This window comes from Morone saxatilis, unplaced genomic scaffold (genome assembly GCF_004916995.1).
Source record: "Morone saxatilis isolate NCDOM2014 unplaced genomic scaffold, NCSU_SB_2.0 Contig3, whole genome shotgun sequence".
Taxonomy (NCBI): domain Eukaryota; kingdom Metazoa; phylum Chordata; class Actinopteri; family Moronidae; genus Morone; species Morone saxatilis.
In genome coordinates this window covers 12,481,790-12,497,089 of record NW_023339873.1, presented here as the reverse complement: position 1 = coordinate 12,497,089, position 15,300 = coordinate 12,481,790, and the positions used below count along the sequence as shown (strand labels likewise).

General features: G+C 39.4%; 3 protein-coding genes across 4 annotated transcripts; 2 read left to right on the top strand and 1 right to left on the bottom strand.

Annotated features, from left to right (window-relative positions):
• Window positions 1-237: 237 nt before the first annotated feature.
• On the bottom strand, window positions 238-3,608 carry pcmtl (l-isoaspartyl protein carboxyl methyltransferase, like). Of its 2 annotated transcripts, none has more exons than XM_035674675.1 (9): window positions 3,506-3,608; window positions 3,039-3,174; window positions 2,342-2,446; window positions 2,204-2,235; window positions 1,988-2,092; window positions 1,738-1,858; window positions 1,544-1,629; window positions 1,077-1,246; window positions 238-894 (listed from the first exon to the last, which is right to left on the bottom strand). In XM_035674675.1, the coding sequence occupies exons 2-9, from the start codon at window positions 3,154-3,156 to the stop codon at window positions 882-884; spliced, it is 750 nt and encodes a 249-aa protein (XP_035530568.1). In that variant the 5' UTR covers window positions 3,157-3,174; window positions 3,506-3,608; the 3' UTR covers window positions 238-881. The 2 variants fall into 2 exon arrangements, with proteins under 2 accessions (XP_035530568.1, XP_035530567.1); XM_035674674.1 differs by having other exon boundaries at window positions 238-858.
• Window positions 3,609-3,687: 79 nt separating this feature from the next.
• On the top strand, window positions 3,688-6,513 carry ccdc32 (coiled-coil domain containing 32). Its single transcript, XM_035674700.1, has 4 exons — window positions 3,688-3,819; window positions 4,097-4,352; window positions 5,326-5,479; window positions 5,705-6,513. The coding sequence occupies exons 2-4, from the start codon at window positions 4,106-4,108 to the stop codon at window positions 5,892-5,894; spliced, it is 591 nt and encodes a 196-aa protein (XP_035530593.1). The 5' UTR covers window positions 3,688-3,819; window positions 4,097-4,105; the 3' UTR covers window positions 5,895-6,513.
• A 3,351-nt stretch (window positions 6,514-9,864) lies between these two features.
• On the top strand, window positions 9,865-14,443 carry prlh2r (prolactin releasing hormone 2 receptor). Its single transcript, XM_035673694.1, has 3 exons — window positions 9,865-9,871; window positions 12,727-13,676; window positions 14,117-14,443. Exons 1-3 carry the CDS (start codon window positions 9,865-9,867, stop codon window positions 14,441-14,443), a joined length of 1,284 nt encoding a protein of 427 aa, XP_035529587.1.
• The last annotated feature ends 857 nt before the right edge of the window (window positions 14,444-15,300 follow it).

Here is a 15,300-nt window from a genome sequence, read left to right as displayed (position 1 = left end):
CTAGTTTTGGAAATAATCTCTCAAATGTAATGGAACCAGATGGCACTCAGCAGCTTGTTTCCTTCTGCAGACAATGATAACATTTGTGTTTTTTTTATATGAGTGTTTACCTATAGAAATGTATTAAATGTAGTGTACTCTCATTCAAAATATGAAAGAATTCTTCCTTGTCCTTCCTGTAGCTTTTCCTGACCCTCATGCATTAATAATCATTAAAAATAGAAAAACAATCAAGTATCTTTTTAGTAGGTTTTATTGATAAATCTTTTAAGTGTACACGTAATTCAACATTTGTATAGTTTCAAAATATTATTGGCACAATGCCTCCTCTGTAAGATTGTCAGCAAGGCATATCCAACATATACAATATATGAAGCAAATAAGAAGTTCTTACCACAAAATATATATTACTTTGTTAACTTGTTGTATTTTCATTTAAGTTTCTTGGCTTTTACTTGGGTTTGTCTTCATTTGTTACTGCATTCATAACCAAAGCATTCCCATGAGTATACACAGTTCTTAGGAATTTCCCACATCCAGAACACAAACTGTACCTCATCAAGCTGTTATTGCATTTTTCTCATTGCTGAACTTCATGACCCATAAACAATACCGTGAATCACTTCAACTGACTCCAAGGATTATGGGAGTAAGGTCATCAGTCCAGCGGTGGTCACTCATTCACTCACTCACTGTTTAGAGCTCTTGGAAGACAATCAGGTCGGGCAAACAGAGCGAGATCCTTCTTGTATGTTGCTAGGTGACAACCCAGCGGGGCAGGTGGCCGTTAAGTCTGGAACTCAGTGAAACCACGAGGAGTGCTATGGGGCCCCGGAGATGCAGCACCAACGCCACCTCCTGCAGGGGCAACCACACTGCAGTCAGAGCTCACCTCTGGGGAGAGACGGATAGCATGGATATCATCAGGAACAAGCTTCAGGATGTTGGTGCGTGTGGCTCATGACTGCATAAAACATGCTGGACTGTTGGAGGCGATGTTTAAAAATAACGTACAGGTGTTTGTCAGAACATACATGGTTTAAAAGTGATAAGTCATAAGTGTTTTCGTGCAATACCCAGGCCACTGACGCCTCTTATCGGTCAGGGGGACGTAAACCACTCCCATCAAAGCTCTCTTGAGAAAGGTCCCGTCACTCTGCCGATCGTACTGTTCTAGCACCTGACTGCCACCGTCAGGGCCCACCGGGAGAACCAACCGCCCACCAGGCTTCAGTTGCTCCAAGAGCTTTAATAAAGAGAGGAGAAAATACAGAAATGTCATATAAGATGATCAGTTTAGTTCAGTCAGTGTCCTCTGCATATCAAAGTTCCCCCCAGCTTACAGCAGTTGACAAGATTATGTTTAGTGACTGTTTAAGACTTACTTCTCTACTGTAGATATACTACAATGCGTTTTAACCTTAACTCGCTGTGTCTTGTGTGTTGACTTTGGATGCAGCTGAATGAATGCACAATTTCTCTTATTATACCCTTTTACATTCTACTTTCACAGGAGTAAAAGTCATCCTGCATGTTTCCTTACAGACTTAGGAACGGTAGCTGCAGCTGCACCAACGTGAATGGCATCATACGGCGCTCCCTCTGGGTAGCCGAGTCTTCCATCTCCCACTGTGGACAGATGTATGATGTAGGTATGACTTGTGTAGCCTTTTGTAGCCGTGTAGTTTCAACATCTACATTTGAAAGGAGGCGTGACTTTGACACATCCTGACTCACCTATAAGTTTGATGCGCCCAGAGGTGAGCAGTTCTGGGTCGTCAGCTTGCACATTTTTTATCGACATTTGAACCAGTTCATCAATGTGTTCAATGCCAACCACTTTACCGCTGGGTCCTGTCTACAACCAACAGAAAAATGCAGCTATTTCACTCAGTCGTATACTGTATATTATGCCAACTTAGGTGAGAAATATGAATTAAATGATATTTGTGCAGCAAGAAACATTTATATTTTATATAGAACTTACCATCCTTGCAAAGCAGGCAGTGAGATATCCACTTCCTGATCCCACATCTAATGCCGCTGCCCCTTCAGTTAGTTTGTCACTTAGCAGCTCTAATGCGTGAGCATGCTGTCAAACCAGGCCCAAAGGAAAACATCACGTGTATGTTACATCACTGAATTATAGTTTGTCTTAAGATATCTGCTCACATCTGAAAACAGTTCGGTGTTTGTTACTCACCATGTGTGGTGCACTGATGGTCGCCCTGTAGCCTGGGATAAGAAAGTTTCATAACACAGAGTCACAATGTGTGCTCAGGAAACAGCTGTTACTCCAAAACACAACATATTCACTGACTGACCCTAACCCTAACCCTACCTATGGACTGAGGAGAGTCTGCGTAAGGATAGTCTGTAGAGTAGATCCCTCTGTCTGTAGCCAGCATGGCATCAAACACTCGGTCGCTGCGGATCACCCCATGATCTGGAGGAGAAAAGACGAGGCAATGACAGCGAACTGAACCGGAATATGTGTGTAGGCTGAACTCCAGTGAGTTGTGGTTTCCTATTAATGTGAGGTGAAAACTAATTAATACAAAGAAAATGAGAATGGAAACAGCATTGGGTTGAATACCAATACTAATCCCATTTTTTCCCATAGAGGTCTGTGTTTTCCTATATATAAGTAGCTCTCTGCAGTGTACAAACACAACAGACTTAAACTAAAGTGTATCATCCTAATGCAATCCTTGACACTTTAATTGATTTTTGTTTTGACAATGTTGTCTGTTGTACAGAGACGTTGTTCATGTATTGTGTATCCTTGTGTGTCTGTGTAGAGATGCATGCATACTGGTATGTGTGTATACTGTATGTAAGTGTTCAATCCATACAGACACTGTATTGTAAGTTAATCATGAATTCCTCTATCCGCCAAAATTCACATTACTAGAGACAGTATTATATTAAAGACGCCATAAAAGCTTCTGTCACACTCAAAATATCTAAATATCTGTAAATGTGGAGCTTGAGGTTTGGAGTTAAATATCTCAGTATATCAGACATCAGCTCATTACCCCTCAGCCTGCTGATGAGCTCCGGGTGTGTTTTGCCACTGGACATCCACGCCATGGTCCGGGACAGCAGCACACCCATAGGGACAGCCACTACTGCCAGGCGCAACGCTGCTCGCATCTCCTACACTGGATCTCCCTGCAGGGAAGTGCATGAAGACCAGCTCTTGCTTTACACACTGACTGCAACAGACACCGAGGTGTGGTTGTATCGTCTGTGTGGCAGTGAAGGTTAACAGTTTTTGGACTAGTTTCGTCCATCATCCCCCGCAGAGTGAACTGAATGTCACATCCTTTACTAAACTGAACCTGACTGATCCAGCTTCATAGTTTACAGCTATAATAACAAGTTAACGTTGCATTTTAAACGCATAATATCATTGAACATTTGTTAATGCTATTGTGAGTTCTTAAAATAGTCAATGCTCACGATTAGAAGAATTAATCAGAGGTCAGCAGAGCTTGTTTACCTTTGTAGCTCGCCAGTCGTCACCGATCCGTCCTTCCAGCTTGAGACATGCTTCCGGGCTCTATCCTCAGTGAACCAGAGCGCCTGGCCAATGAGAAGCGGCCTTTCCAACGCGAAGCTGTGGAGAGCCAATCATCTCGAAGCAGTTTGACGGGCGGTTACAGCGTCCAATCATATCACCGTAAATAAGGAAGTGGGCTGTTGCTCATTAAAGATTGTGGACCATGGACACAGTTAGCTAGCGAGGCTAATCTTTAATCTTTCCATTCATGCATTAGAAGAAATAACAGTTTATCTATTGAGACTTTCGCACAGGTAAGACATGTTTGTCATTTATTATGAGGGCAAAGCGCTTGAAGAACATTTAAAACGCACACAGCAATAGGCAACACAATAGGCTAAACAAATTCTAGTTCATGTTTATGTAAATTAATTAAGATTGCTCTTTGTTTTTGAAATTTGCGCAGCTTCCCTCTCCTTTCTCTCAATGTGCAACGAACAACTTGATGTTGCTGAAAGAACCCGGCCAAAACAATATTAGGCTACCGCTAACCGGTGTTTAAAACTGATGTTGACATCTGTTCTAACTCAGCACACCACAATGGTTGACGACTTCGAGGGACAGGAGGTCCGGTCCAGCGGGGAGCTGTGGTCCGAAATCTGCTCCAGTCTGCCGGAGGGGCGAGCTGAAGCGGCTCCAGAGAACAACCCGGAGTTCAAAGACTCATTCCAGCCAGCAGCACAAGTCGGAACCCAAATCAATGGACAGTCAAACGGGACAAATACTAGTTCTTCTGGTGCCAAATGGGAACCCATGGAGGATTCTGAGATCTACATAGCCAGCTTAGGTACAAGCGTCCGTCCTGTCTCTTTCTGAGCCTTTGTTGACTGTAGGCCTCAGGTCACATTTAGCTCACCTTGTCCTCCATCCAGGAGACTATAGCCACATATATCCAACATAGATCCTTCTCTGTAGGCCTGATGGTGTGTCAGTCCATCAAAGTGATCCATGAATCCAGTGTGCAATGCTTTACGTTACAGACTGTTTCAGCTATTTCAATGTCTGTGGTTGTGTTAGGTTCACCCTCATGGAGTCCATAAATGTGTCATGCAACTTGTATATAAATGACACTAAACACTGGTTAAACTTTACAATAAAAAAAAGTTTTGAGTCAGTCTCATATAAAAATGTGTAGATACTGATGTGTTTTTTTGCTGTAGATACTTTACTTTAGATAATTGTATAATCATCATTAAATAGATGGTGTCTGCTACATGAAATAAAACTTGGCCCACCTCTGCTGTAACATGTCACTGTGGGTAAACCTGTGACCACATTACTATTGCATTATATCTTTTTATTTTACTCCGAATGGTTTTTTTTTGTGTACGTAGTATCTCTAGTGATTTATAACTTATAACTATGACATATATAAATTGATTAGTTGATTGATTCAAGTCATTTTTCAAACAGAAATGCAGGAAATTTCCTGGTTTTCTTGTTCTTTAATTGTGCTGTTTGTCTTTGACTCATTCAATCATGAACTGAATATTTTCATATTTTGCAGTAGTGTTTGGAGAAAATCAGCAATTTGATATAATCACCTTGGGCTTTAAAAAACTGTAATGACATTATCTAGACTGAACCACCTTGATGATGCATGAAAATGATGATGAAAAAAAGCATGGTACTTTTAGAGATGTGTTTCATTTTGATGGACTGTGTGTGTGTGTGTGTGTATACTGCCCCTGAAATGTCAGCATTTTGATTTAAAATGCTAAATATTGTATTTATTTATTTATGTCTACTTTTTGGTGCAGAGAACCGCCTGAAGAAACTAAAGGGCCAGTCCAGTGATGTGACCTCCAGGGACATGTTGCGCTCGTTGTCTCAAGCTAAGAAAGAATGCTGGGATAGATTTCTGCACGACGCCCAGACCTCAGAGCTTTTCCAAGGCGGTGATATGGATGAGAGGTAGGCTGGGAGGGAGGGGTTACACACACATACTGCATTGATATTGACATATAATATTTTTATATATTCCTTTAACTTCAGGTGTTGCAGAAATAACTCCATCGGCTGTTAGTTTGTGTAATTTGCTTCACATTTTGTGTTGCATGGATAACACCGGTCTCCCGTGTAGTAAAGACCTTAAAATAGATATCTTCTCATCCTTTTGTACCTCCCCTCCTTCCCCAGTGCTCTTGAACACTTTAAGAGGTGGTTGATTCCTGAGAAGGTGGCCATCAGCGCAGAGGAGCTGGAATATCTCCTGAGGCCGTCTCAGAGCAAGGAAGCAGCTGAACCCAACCAGACAGAGAACGAGGAGGACACGGACGGAGAGAGACACAACCCCGAGGAAGATGATACTCACAGCCCGGAGAAATGAGTGGGTTTAAAATAGTCACACTAAAAGAAGAACTCATTTGGCGCACATTGAGTAAGGGTGACTTGTTACCGCCATGCTCATTTTGAGCTGCATTATCTCATGGCAGTGTTTTGGCCAAAGCTTTTGTTAACAGTGGTCAAAGAGGCAATTATAGCCCATCATCATCCTCTGTATCCCCAGCAACTGAGTGTTAAGTACTTATTCAGTCACACATGTTTTGTCCTTGCTATTCATCCCTTCAAACAAATCACACCATAAAAATATATAATGAAGAATTTGAAATTAGACTTGTTTGTCCTGTTGCAGTAGAACTTACATGTAATCTGTGTAGTGACTACAGTATCTGTTACAAGAATGGCCCTCTACTTTCAATACAAATGCAAAGACTAATGCTAAGACCACAGTCTCATGTTGTAAATTAGACTCTGATGATGTACGCTGTTAATTATCCTGCAGAGACATTATTTTTCTGTAATCAAACATTTTTTCTGACGGACCTCTAGAGTAAGAATATATTCCTGAAAATACTGTAACATATTGTGTAACATCTTTATGTTTACCATGTTGATTTTACATGTGAAGTTTTACCCATGTTTCAATAAAAAACAAGTAGAATTGATTCTGTTTGTTTGTCTGCTCCTTGGCTGAAACAAGGGCACTTATATTTAACTAGCTGAGGAACAGCTTCTCATGCACTGAATTTTATGTGTGTGCATGTTCTTCTTCTTGTCTTTGTGAGGAGGACCTATTTGAGATAAAGACTTTGAGAGTAAGGACATATTTGCAAAGTGAGGACACGGGTGTTTTAGGGACAAGGTTAGAAGATGTATATTTTGCGGTTAGGGGCTAGGGAAAATAAATACATACAAAGAGAAGGGTGTCTCTGTCTGGTTTCTCCCTTGTGGATTACCTTTCTGACTGTAATATCTTTAGATGGCAGCAAAGAACCAAATTTTATTCATTCACAAAGTGTAGTAGATTCCACACAGGGAGTGCCACACTGTAAACTGTAAAACAGATTTATAATGTGACATATTTAAAGACAAAACTATTTTTCAATAATAATCTAATAATTTCTGTTTAATATGGGCTTAATCTCTTGGCCTTCTCTGTCCAAACATTGCCATGTTGATTGTATGAAACTTTCTTCTGAAAGGGAAACATCATTTTCTTTATATATAATATATATAATATATATATAATATACTTTTACTTGTGTATAATTCAATGCATAACATTTAATTTTAATGGGGTATTATTGCATTGACTTATACTTGTAATTCAATATGTGATGTGATGACTCCCCATAACAGTCATTATGGTACAACAGTTGGTATGTTATTGTGATGTGAAGCAGTGGTCTGAAGGTTGTATTTACTTTTACCTTCAGATGGACCGACGCTACACATAGACAACTGAATTATAACATTATTTTGAAACTATTAGTCATTATCTCACAAATCTGAATATGACAAAAAAACTAATAAATATAGAATATTACAGTTGAGTGAAAACATGTAAAATATTTATTGCAGAGTATAATGTATGACAATTTCCATTTTATTGGCAAGGTTTAGTTCTGTAAAAACCATAGCAGCTGTTTCAGAGTTATTACTTTTACGCTAACCTCTAAAAATGGGGAAGATCTTCTCAACTCATCACTTCTGAATGACATCTCTTCAGGATTAGGCTTAGGGTAATTTAAAAGACATATATTAAAATCTATATTAGCATATTTTAGATGTCTGGTTGACACTTAGATGCCAATTTTCAGCTGAGTACAAACTATCTCCAGAAACCAGCTGACAGGCAAGTTGTGGTGTTGTCCTAAATGTTCCCTCTGTCATCAGTAATGGAGACAAAGTTCAGGAGTAATGGTGGTTGTATGGGCTTTCTCAACACCATCGTTCCAAACTGAAAAAAGAAAGTCACTGTAATGCTTTTGGCTCATCTCTGACACTAAAAAGAAATGTGGGAGCAGGTCCGTGTAACGCTTATCAGTTTTCTATTAAAAAATGAAAAATAGAAAATTCGATTAAATTCTCTGCAGCATTCTTGGTGTTGAGACAGTCAATAAAAATAAAAAATATAAAGAACTTCACAACCAAAAGCTTGAGAAACAGTATGAGTGTGCTATGTGTCCTGCAGTGTTGTTGGATTATTAGTTTTAGCTAGATTTATCTAATGAATTGGCAACTGAGTATTATTCTGAATTAAATCAATTCAGCCTGGGAAAATCTTAAAACATGTTCATTTGAATAACAGCAGCCAAGGCTTTATCCTCTAATGTGAATCAATTTTTGTTGGGGTCCTGGACATGAAAACCTTCGGGATACTTTTGATTAGCCTGCTGTCTATCTTCTACGACCCAGAGGACTGAGAGTGTGAAATCAATTGAATGTAGGCAAGTCAAACAGTGTTTGTTCTCAGTTTTCTTTCAAGTGGAGAACAAATTCTGCCACTTATCTTGACATAATAAAGTGGACTTTATTACACTTATTCTGGAGGATGCTTATTATAATTATTACTATTTCAGAAACTTAGTTAGTGACTTGCCAAATGTCCAGGTCTCAACAAGCCCTACTTTGTGGTAATTATGTATTGTGATGACAGATAATAGTGTGAAACCCTGAATGGCAGGAAATTAAAATTTGATTGGCACCCATCCTCGATTAAAATGTAATTTCCATCTGTGGAAGGTGTTAATACAGAAACCCACCTGTGAAGTCCCTTGAGAAAATGAGCTTCAGTAACCATTTAACCTGAAATGTCATCCCTGGAAAAAACATAAAATAAAGAAAATGGATTTAAAGGAGCTGTAAGAATTAACTAAAATTATCAACAAGATGTGAAGAAATAACAGTTTTGATGTCAAAGAGGTAGGCTATTGTGTTGCAGAGATATATATATTGAAGTTAGCATGCTAACCAGCTAGCCCCGGCCCGTCCTGTCTTGTAATACCATTTTGATAGAGGCAAGTCACTGTTGTGTCCAATCTGCCTTCAATCCAACATTAAAGGATGGAGAATTTTGACTTATATTATAGTATCGACCTAAAATAACCCCCAATAATTAATATTTCATCTATATAGCTATTGATTTAGATTCAGAGTTTCCACAATCATACATTATATTTATCATTACTGTACTGTAAATGAGTTTACAAGAACGGATTCCCTTTCAGGAAGTTACAATAATGAAAAACTGATTATGGAAACAGGTTGAATCTTTGAACAACAATATTGATGGTGTGAGTGGCACAGATAAAACTGCTAATTTTCAAGCTGGTTTTCACTGAAGCCACAGTCAAAACTATGTGTAAACACCAACAAACAGGCAAAGAAAAACATCTTTAAAGAACCAAGATATCCCTGGGTTGACATCACCAAGAGCAATTTCCTCAAATGTTGAGGTATTGGTTCTAAGCAGCGCTCCAGAAACTGGGAGACATCTGCAGGTACTGAAGACAGGGGACAGTCTTCTCTGTTAGATTTCCTGCCACTTCGATGACAAGTTTTGGTTGATATCCTGGAACCTTGACACAGGTGAAAATGATAAAGTGTACACGGGATCATGACCGCCTTTTACACCTCTGTGATAGTATTAAAGACAGCTGCAAGACCCATTTTTACCGAGGACAAAATATCTGTATCAGAGAGTAGATGGTTGCAAGACAGTCCCAGACAAGGTACAAGCAGTAGATACAAGGGAAACCAACTAAATGGGGCTTCAAGCCCGTCACACATCACAGAGGCACCATCAGGGGGCCACGTGATTGCCCACCTGTATTTGTGAAGTGGATGGACACACATGAGGTTGCTGCCTGCTCCACAGTGCATGTGGCACACTCCATTGGCATGGTGCAAAGGAAGGAGTAGAGCCAGGCCAATTCACCGTGGCTGTCCCGAGCCCCTCAACTGTTTAAGGCCATGGCCCACGAATCAAACACCCTCCAACAAACAGTTTGGAGATGGCTGGTCAGATTCGACATGTTCAATCAGTCCGTGTTCGATGAAGTTTGGTCAGTTTGCCATGCTTTCACAAAGCCTGACAGTATGCATGTAGTATGCATATCCATTGCAACACATTCCCAGTATTAGCTGTAAACTCAGTGGACCAGCTGTGCATTTGTTGTCATTGTTGTGTTGAGTGAGGTGATTTAGCTGAAATGGCTTTGTTTGGACCTTGGAAAGAGAGGAACTTTCAATTCAATTCAATTTTATTTGTATAGTGCCAATTCATAACAGGACACTTTTCAAATAGAGCAGGTCTAGACCAAACTACTTTCAGTTTATTAAAAGATCCATTAAACTGACTGACTGAAACCTTTTTTAAAGAATCAAGGTAACTTAATCATTTTATAACAGTGTTGCAAAAAGAAATGTAAGCTGTAAGCCCCTTCATGCTTCATGCACATAGAACAGAGCCACACTTACTACCGTTATTTGTCACAAACCTGAAATTTGAAAACAAAAGTTGTTCTTATTGAGATTCCAAATGTGTGTAAAAGTAATGACAAAATAATGATAAAACTGCTTTACGAATCCTTAATATTTTCTATGTCCTCCAAGTCATGGACATCTTCATTATCTTCACAATCAGCCCTCCGTTCCCTTCAAGTAGTCCTATGCTAATGAGTTTCGTCCTGGATTACCCTCTGCAGATACTCACTTGATGAATCACACGGTCAACACTGGTCTTTTGATACCAAGACAGTTTACAATTTTTAAATTAGTTTTAGTTTTATGAATATTTAAGATGTGTACTGCTGGAGAGAGATCATGTTTTTTCATTTAATTGTTCAATTTATGGTCTTTTCCCTGATGTTGGTTTCTGGGTGTGTTTTACAGAAAAATGGCCTTGTTATTAAGAACCGCACAGCTGGAAATATGACATCCGGCATTAAAAAAATGATGATTCAGGGCAGGTGGTGGCACAGACTATTCAAGATAATGATTTGTGATTTTTTTTTTCTCCTTCATGTACAATTAGTAAGTCAGAAAATGTCAGACATTATGATTGACAATATATAAAAAAATATACAATATAATATCATGTAAAATATTATAAAATATAAAATTATAAAAATTATAAATTGTCTGGGACACTATATATTGATTATTTAAAACCACAGACACATTAAAAGTCCCAAAAGGAAAATTATTATGATTCCATGGCAGATAAAAATACAATAAAGAGGGCAAGGTCGTTATCACAATTTATTACCAGAGAGGCACTAAAGTTCCCAGGGGGAATATCATAGAATATTAAAATGATTGTTCATTGGGGGTGATGAGTGAGATTGAGATGACAGACAAGCTTATTTTTTCCCACACTGGATGTGACTCACTCACATGAACACATAGTGTATGCTGTGTGAGAAAGAGAAAGAGCACACCTCTTTATTCTGAAGCAGAGTGGGCTGCAGTGAAGAGGTAAAGCTGCACAATAGTGGGACTCCCAACAGACAGAAGACGCAGACAGTTGCGCTGGATTGTTCAAGACATTTAAAAAATGTCTGACTGACATCTTTCAGAGGTATTCTTTCTTTTAATTTCTACTTTTTGAAAATTCATGCCCTCCTGTAACTATCAAATTTGTTTTAGATCATTTCTTTGGGAAGAAATTGTTTAATTATACGGCTGTATGGTTTGGGGCTTAAAACATGCTGCTTAAGAGTTATAGCAAACAGCTGTATGTGAATTATCTGCAGATGGATTTATCACTTATAAATTCAGCTCAATTAGACAATGAGCTGATTCAGCATGAGAAAAGCAAAATGTAACTAATATTCCTTGGAAAATTCTGATAATTTAATAAAGGAAATACAGTAACTTTATGATTAATGCCGTGGTCAGGAGGTCTTGCTTAGCTTAAGTAGGTCATTAATAAGCACTTATTCATGATCTACAGTAAGGTTTTTCATTTACAGATGTAATAATGAAGCTTTCCTTTAAAACAGAATTTGACTATGTTTGACTTGTTTTGTAGATAGTGATTGTTGTTGTTATGTAGATACAATGTGATTCATTGTATTTTTATGACTGGAACTGACAAAATGATAATACAAAAAATGCCACAAAAAAAGATGCCACCCAGACAGATGTTATTTATCCTCATCTTATCCTGCAAATTTAAATAGATAAATAGATGGATAAATAGAAATAGAAAAGCCCCTGAGGCACTTTCTTCCTCTTTATTGCTGTCATGTGGTTTTTGTTAATGAACCAAATCTTTAAGCCACCGCCTTGAGAAACAGATAGCTCCAAGCCTCTGTGCAAAATGTGGAATAAATCAGCATTCAAGCCCATTTTCACACTCCGGCTTAACATGTGATTGTATGGTGCCAGGCGATCCTATTGCTTAGCAATAACGGGATGATTGACCTCAGTCTACATGTACAGGTGTTTCGGCAGATGGTAAGGATGAGAGTCTTGAGAATCAGACTCTAAAAATATTATTTCTGCTGTATATGGAAAGAGCTAAGAAGAAAAGAAGAGCTGGAAACAAGCTCACATGGACTGGACCGATGATCGCTAGCTGGTTATGAAAATGAGTCAAAGAGTGAGATGGAAAGGATTTGAAGAGGGAGAGAGGAATAAAGGCTGATAAGTGTAATGTGAAGAGGAGAGGAGGAAGAGATGAGACAGATGAAAGTAAAAGGATGTATTATCGTTGAGGGGGACTTTTTCTTATCATATTGATTGGCTGAGAGTTTTGAAGATGGTCACTAATTAGTCTGTCTAAAGGCTGACTCATCTTTTTTTCAATCTCTATATCTTATCATGATGTTGATATCACTTTGTGTTGAATCAAAATGTTGTTCAATAAGTTATAAAATACATTATAAATGCTTTGTTATTCATTTTGGCCTCTGCAGCTATGGACTGGGAGAAGTCATTGAACCGATCCGGGGGGGACTCTTCTACTCCAGCCTCTTCTTCATCTCCATCTATGTCTGACTCTTCGTCCTGCTGCAACTCCTCTCATCCCCTCTTCTTGACCTCCCCATTCTCGGCCCCTTCCTTTTCTGGCCTGGACCTCCTGTACGACCTGAAGCTCGTCTTCATCCCTCTCTACTCGGCCGTGGTCCTGGTTGCCTGCTCTGGCAACCTCCTCTTGCTCTTTCTCATTTGGCACAACAAGAAAAGACACAACACCACAAACTTCCTCATCAGCAACCTGGCGCTCGTCGACCTGGTCATGTGCATCTTCTGCGTCCCTTTGACTGCATCCTATGCTTTTGACCAGCGTGGATGGGTATTTGGTCCCCACATGTGTCATTTTGTTACTGTCATGCAGTCTGCAGCCGTCTACGCAGCAGTCCTGTCCCTCATGGCCATTGCAGTGGATCGTTACGTGGTTGTGGCCTATCCCATCCGCAAAAGAGCAGGGTGCCAGTTCTGCTGTGGTCTGGTGGCCCTGATCTGGCTGTCCTCTCTGGCTTTATCCACACCTACAGCCCTACACACTGTCTACCTGGACCTGCAGGCGGCAGGGCTGCAGATGGCTGTGTGTGAGGAGTTCTGGGATGGCCAGGAGCGAGGCCGCCTCATCTACTCCTGTTTCATTCTCTTCTTCTCCTACTTTCTCCCACTGGCTGCGGTCTCCATTTCCTACTGTGCTATATCCTATCAGTTGAAGCAGAGGACCACGTCGGGCTTGACGGCATGTCCAGAGTTGAGATCTGCAAGGGCTGCATGGGGCAGACGGAGGAGGAAGACCTTTTGCTTGCTGCTGGTGTCCGTCCTCTGTTTTGCCTTCTCGTGGCTCCCCTTACAGGTACATGTGGGTTAGTGAGCTTTAGAGGTGCTAGCTTTGGACAGAGCCAAGATAGTTGTTTTACCTGTTTACGTCTGTTGTGCTACCGCTAAGCTAATGGCTGCTGATGTAGCTTGTGTATATTTTACCATTACGGATATAAGCAAAAAATCTTCAGACTGAAATGACCACACTGAATCACTCTTGTCACTGACTAAACTGGTAGCTTTTAACAGTGGAGCTACTCACTGGTGAAAGCACCATTATCATCTCATTGATGTTACTTCCTTGTTAAAAGCTCATTAAAAGGCCACGAAAGCCACAGAAACACATGTTTCTGTAAAATAAGCAAAGTAAACCACAAGCTAAATGTTAACTCTTCTGGAAAAGGAATTAAATTCTTGAATTAAATGGTATTTTCCTTGGATAAAAGCTTTGATTAACATAGTTTAACTTTACAGGTGGTGAATCTGATCCGTGACCTGGACACAGACTTCTCCATCTTAGGGAAGAATTACGTGAACATCATCCAGGTGTCGAGTCACCTGTTCGCCATGAGCTCCGCCTGCTATAATCCTTTTATTTACGCCTCATTGCACGACAAGTTCCTCTCCTGCCTGTGTCACCACTTCCTGTCCCGGAGGAGAAGAAAAGGAAAGGATAGGGGTCAAGGCTCAAGCATCCTGACAATGTCACACAGAGTGCCACGCCTATACACCTCCACCATTCTGGCAGATTTACCAGGGGCTGTTGTAAATAACACTGGTCCTCAGGACAACTATGCTTAAATTGTTGTTTCAATTGAACAGGCACAAAAAATTATCCATTGGTGTTTTCTTCAGCTCAGTCAGATGAAATCTCTGCTTCAGAAATGATGCAATATGAATCTTGTCAGCCTTCATACTGACAGAGAAACTGACTGAATTTAAAGCACACAGAAATTCAAAAACACTAAAACTCACAGTGTGTACAGTTTGTCTTCGACAAAAAAGGTGTAAACAGATTAGCCTGCTTGGATTAAAGGGAATTGTGTACGTAATGATTTATATTCTTCAAAAATGTATGAATGTTTATATACTGAAAGTCTATTTAGCACTAAAAATATATTATAAATATAAATATTGTGAGCTTAAAAATATATTTTAGACAGTGATCTTGCTCTAATCTTGTAGTTTTTCCATCTAATTGTTGTACATATTCATATTATTGGGAATTTCTAACTTAATGGTTTATTTATGTATATAATCTAATGATCTAAATGTTTATTTGCCATTCCTGTCCACTTCAACTGATAGTGTATTAGGATAATTGTATAAGTGTATTACATGTATAATATTAAATATATTTAGTTGAATGTGACTCAGTAAACAAGGTTTATTTAAATCATCTTTTCCACCCCATTTCATTGTTTTTGTGGGGATAAAATAGGAACATGAAAAGTTTCTGTGATAATGAATGAATAATGTATTTCTGTCATTCAGTTTAGCCTTGAGTCAATGAATGCGTTTCACACTTTCTGCTGCAGCTGTGACATTTGACGCACCACTGTATAAAATCTGTGTTTAAATGTCAACTTTTAGATGGTGAGAGGAAAAATCTGTGCTGGTTATTAGCATGTGTGAAACAGTAAAGAGTGAATAAACCT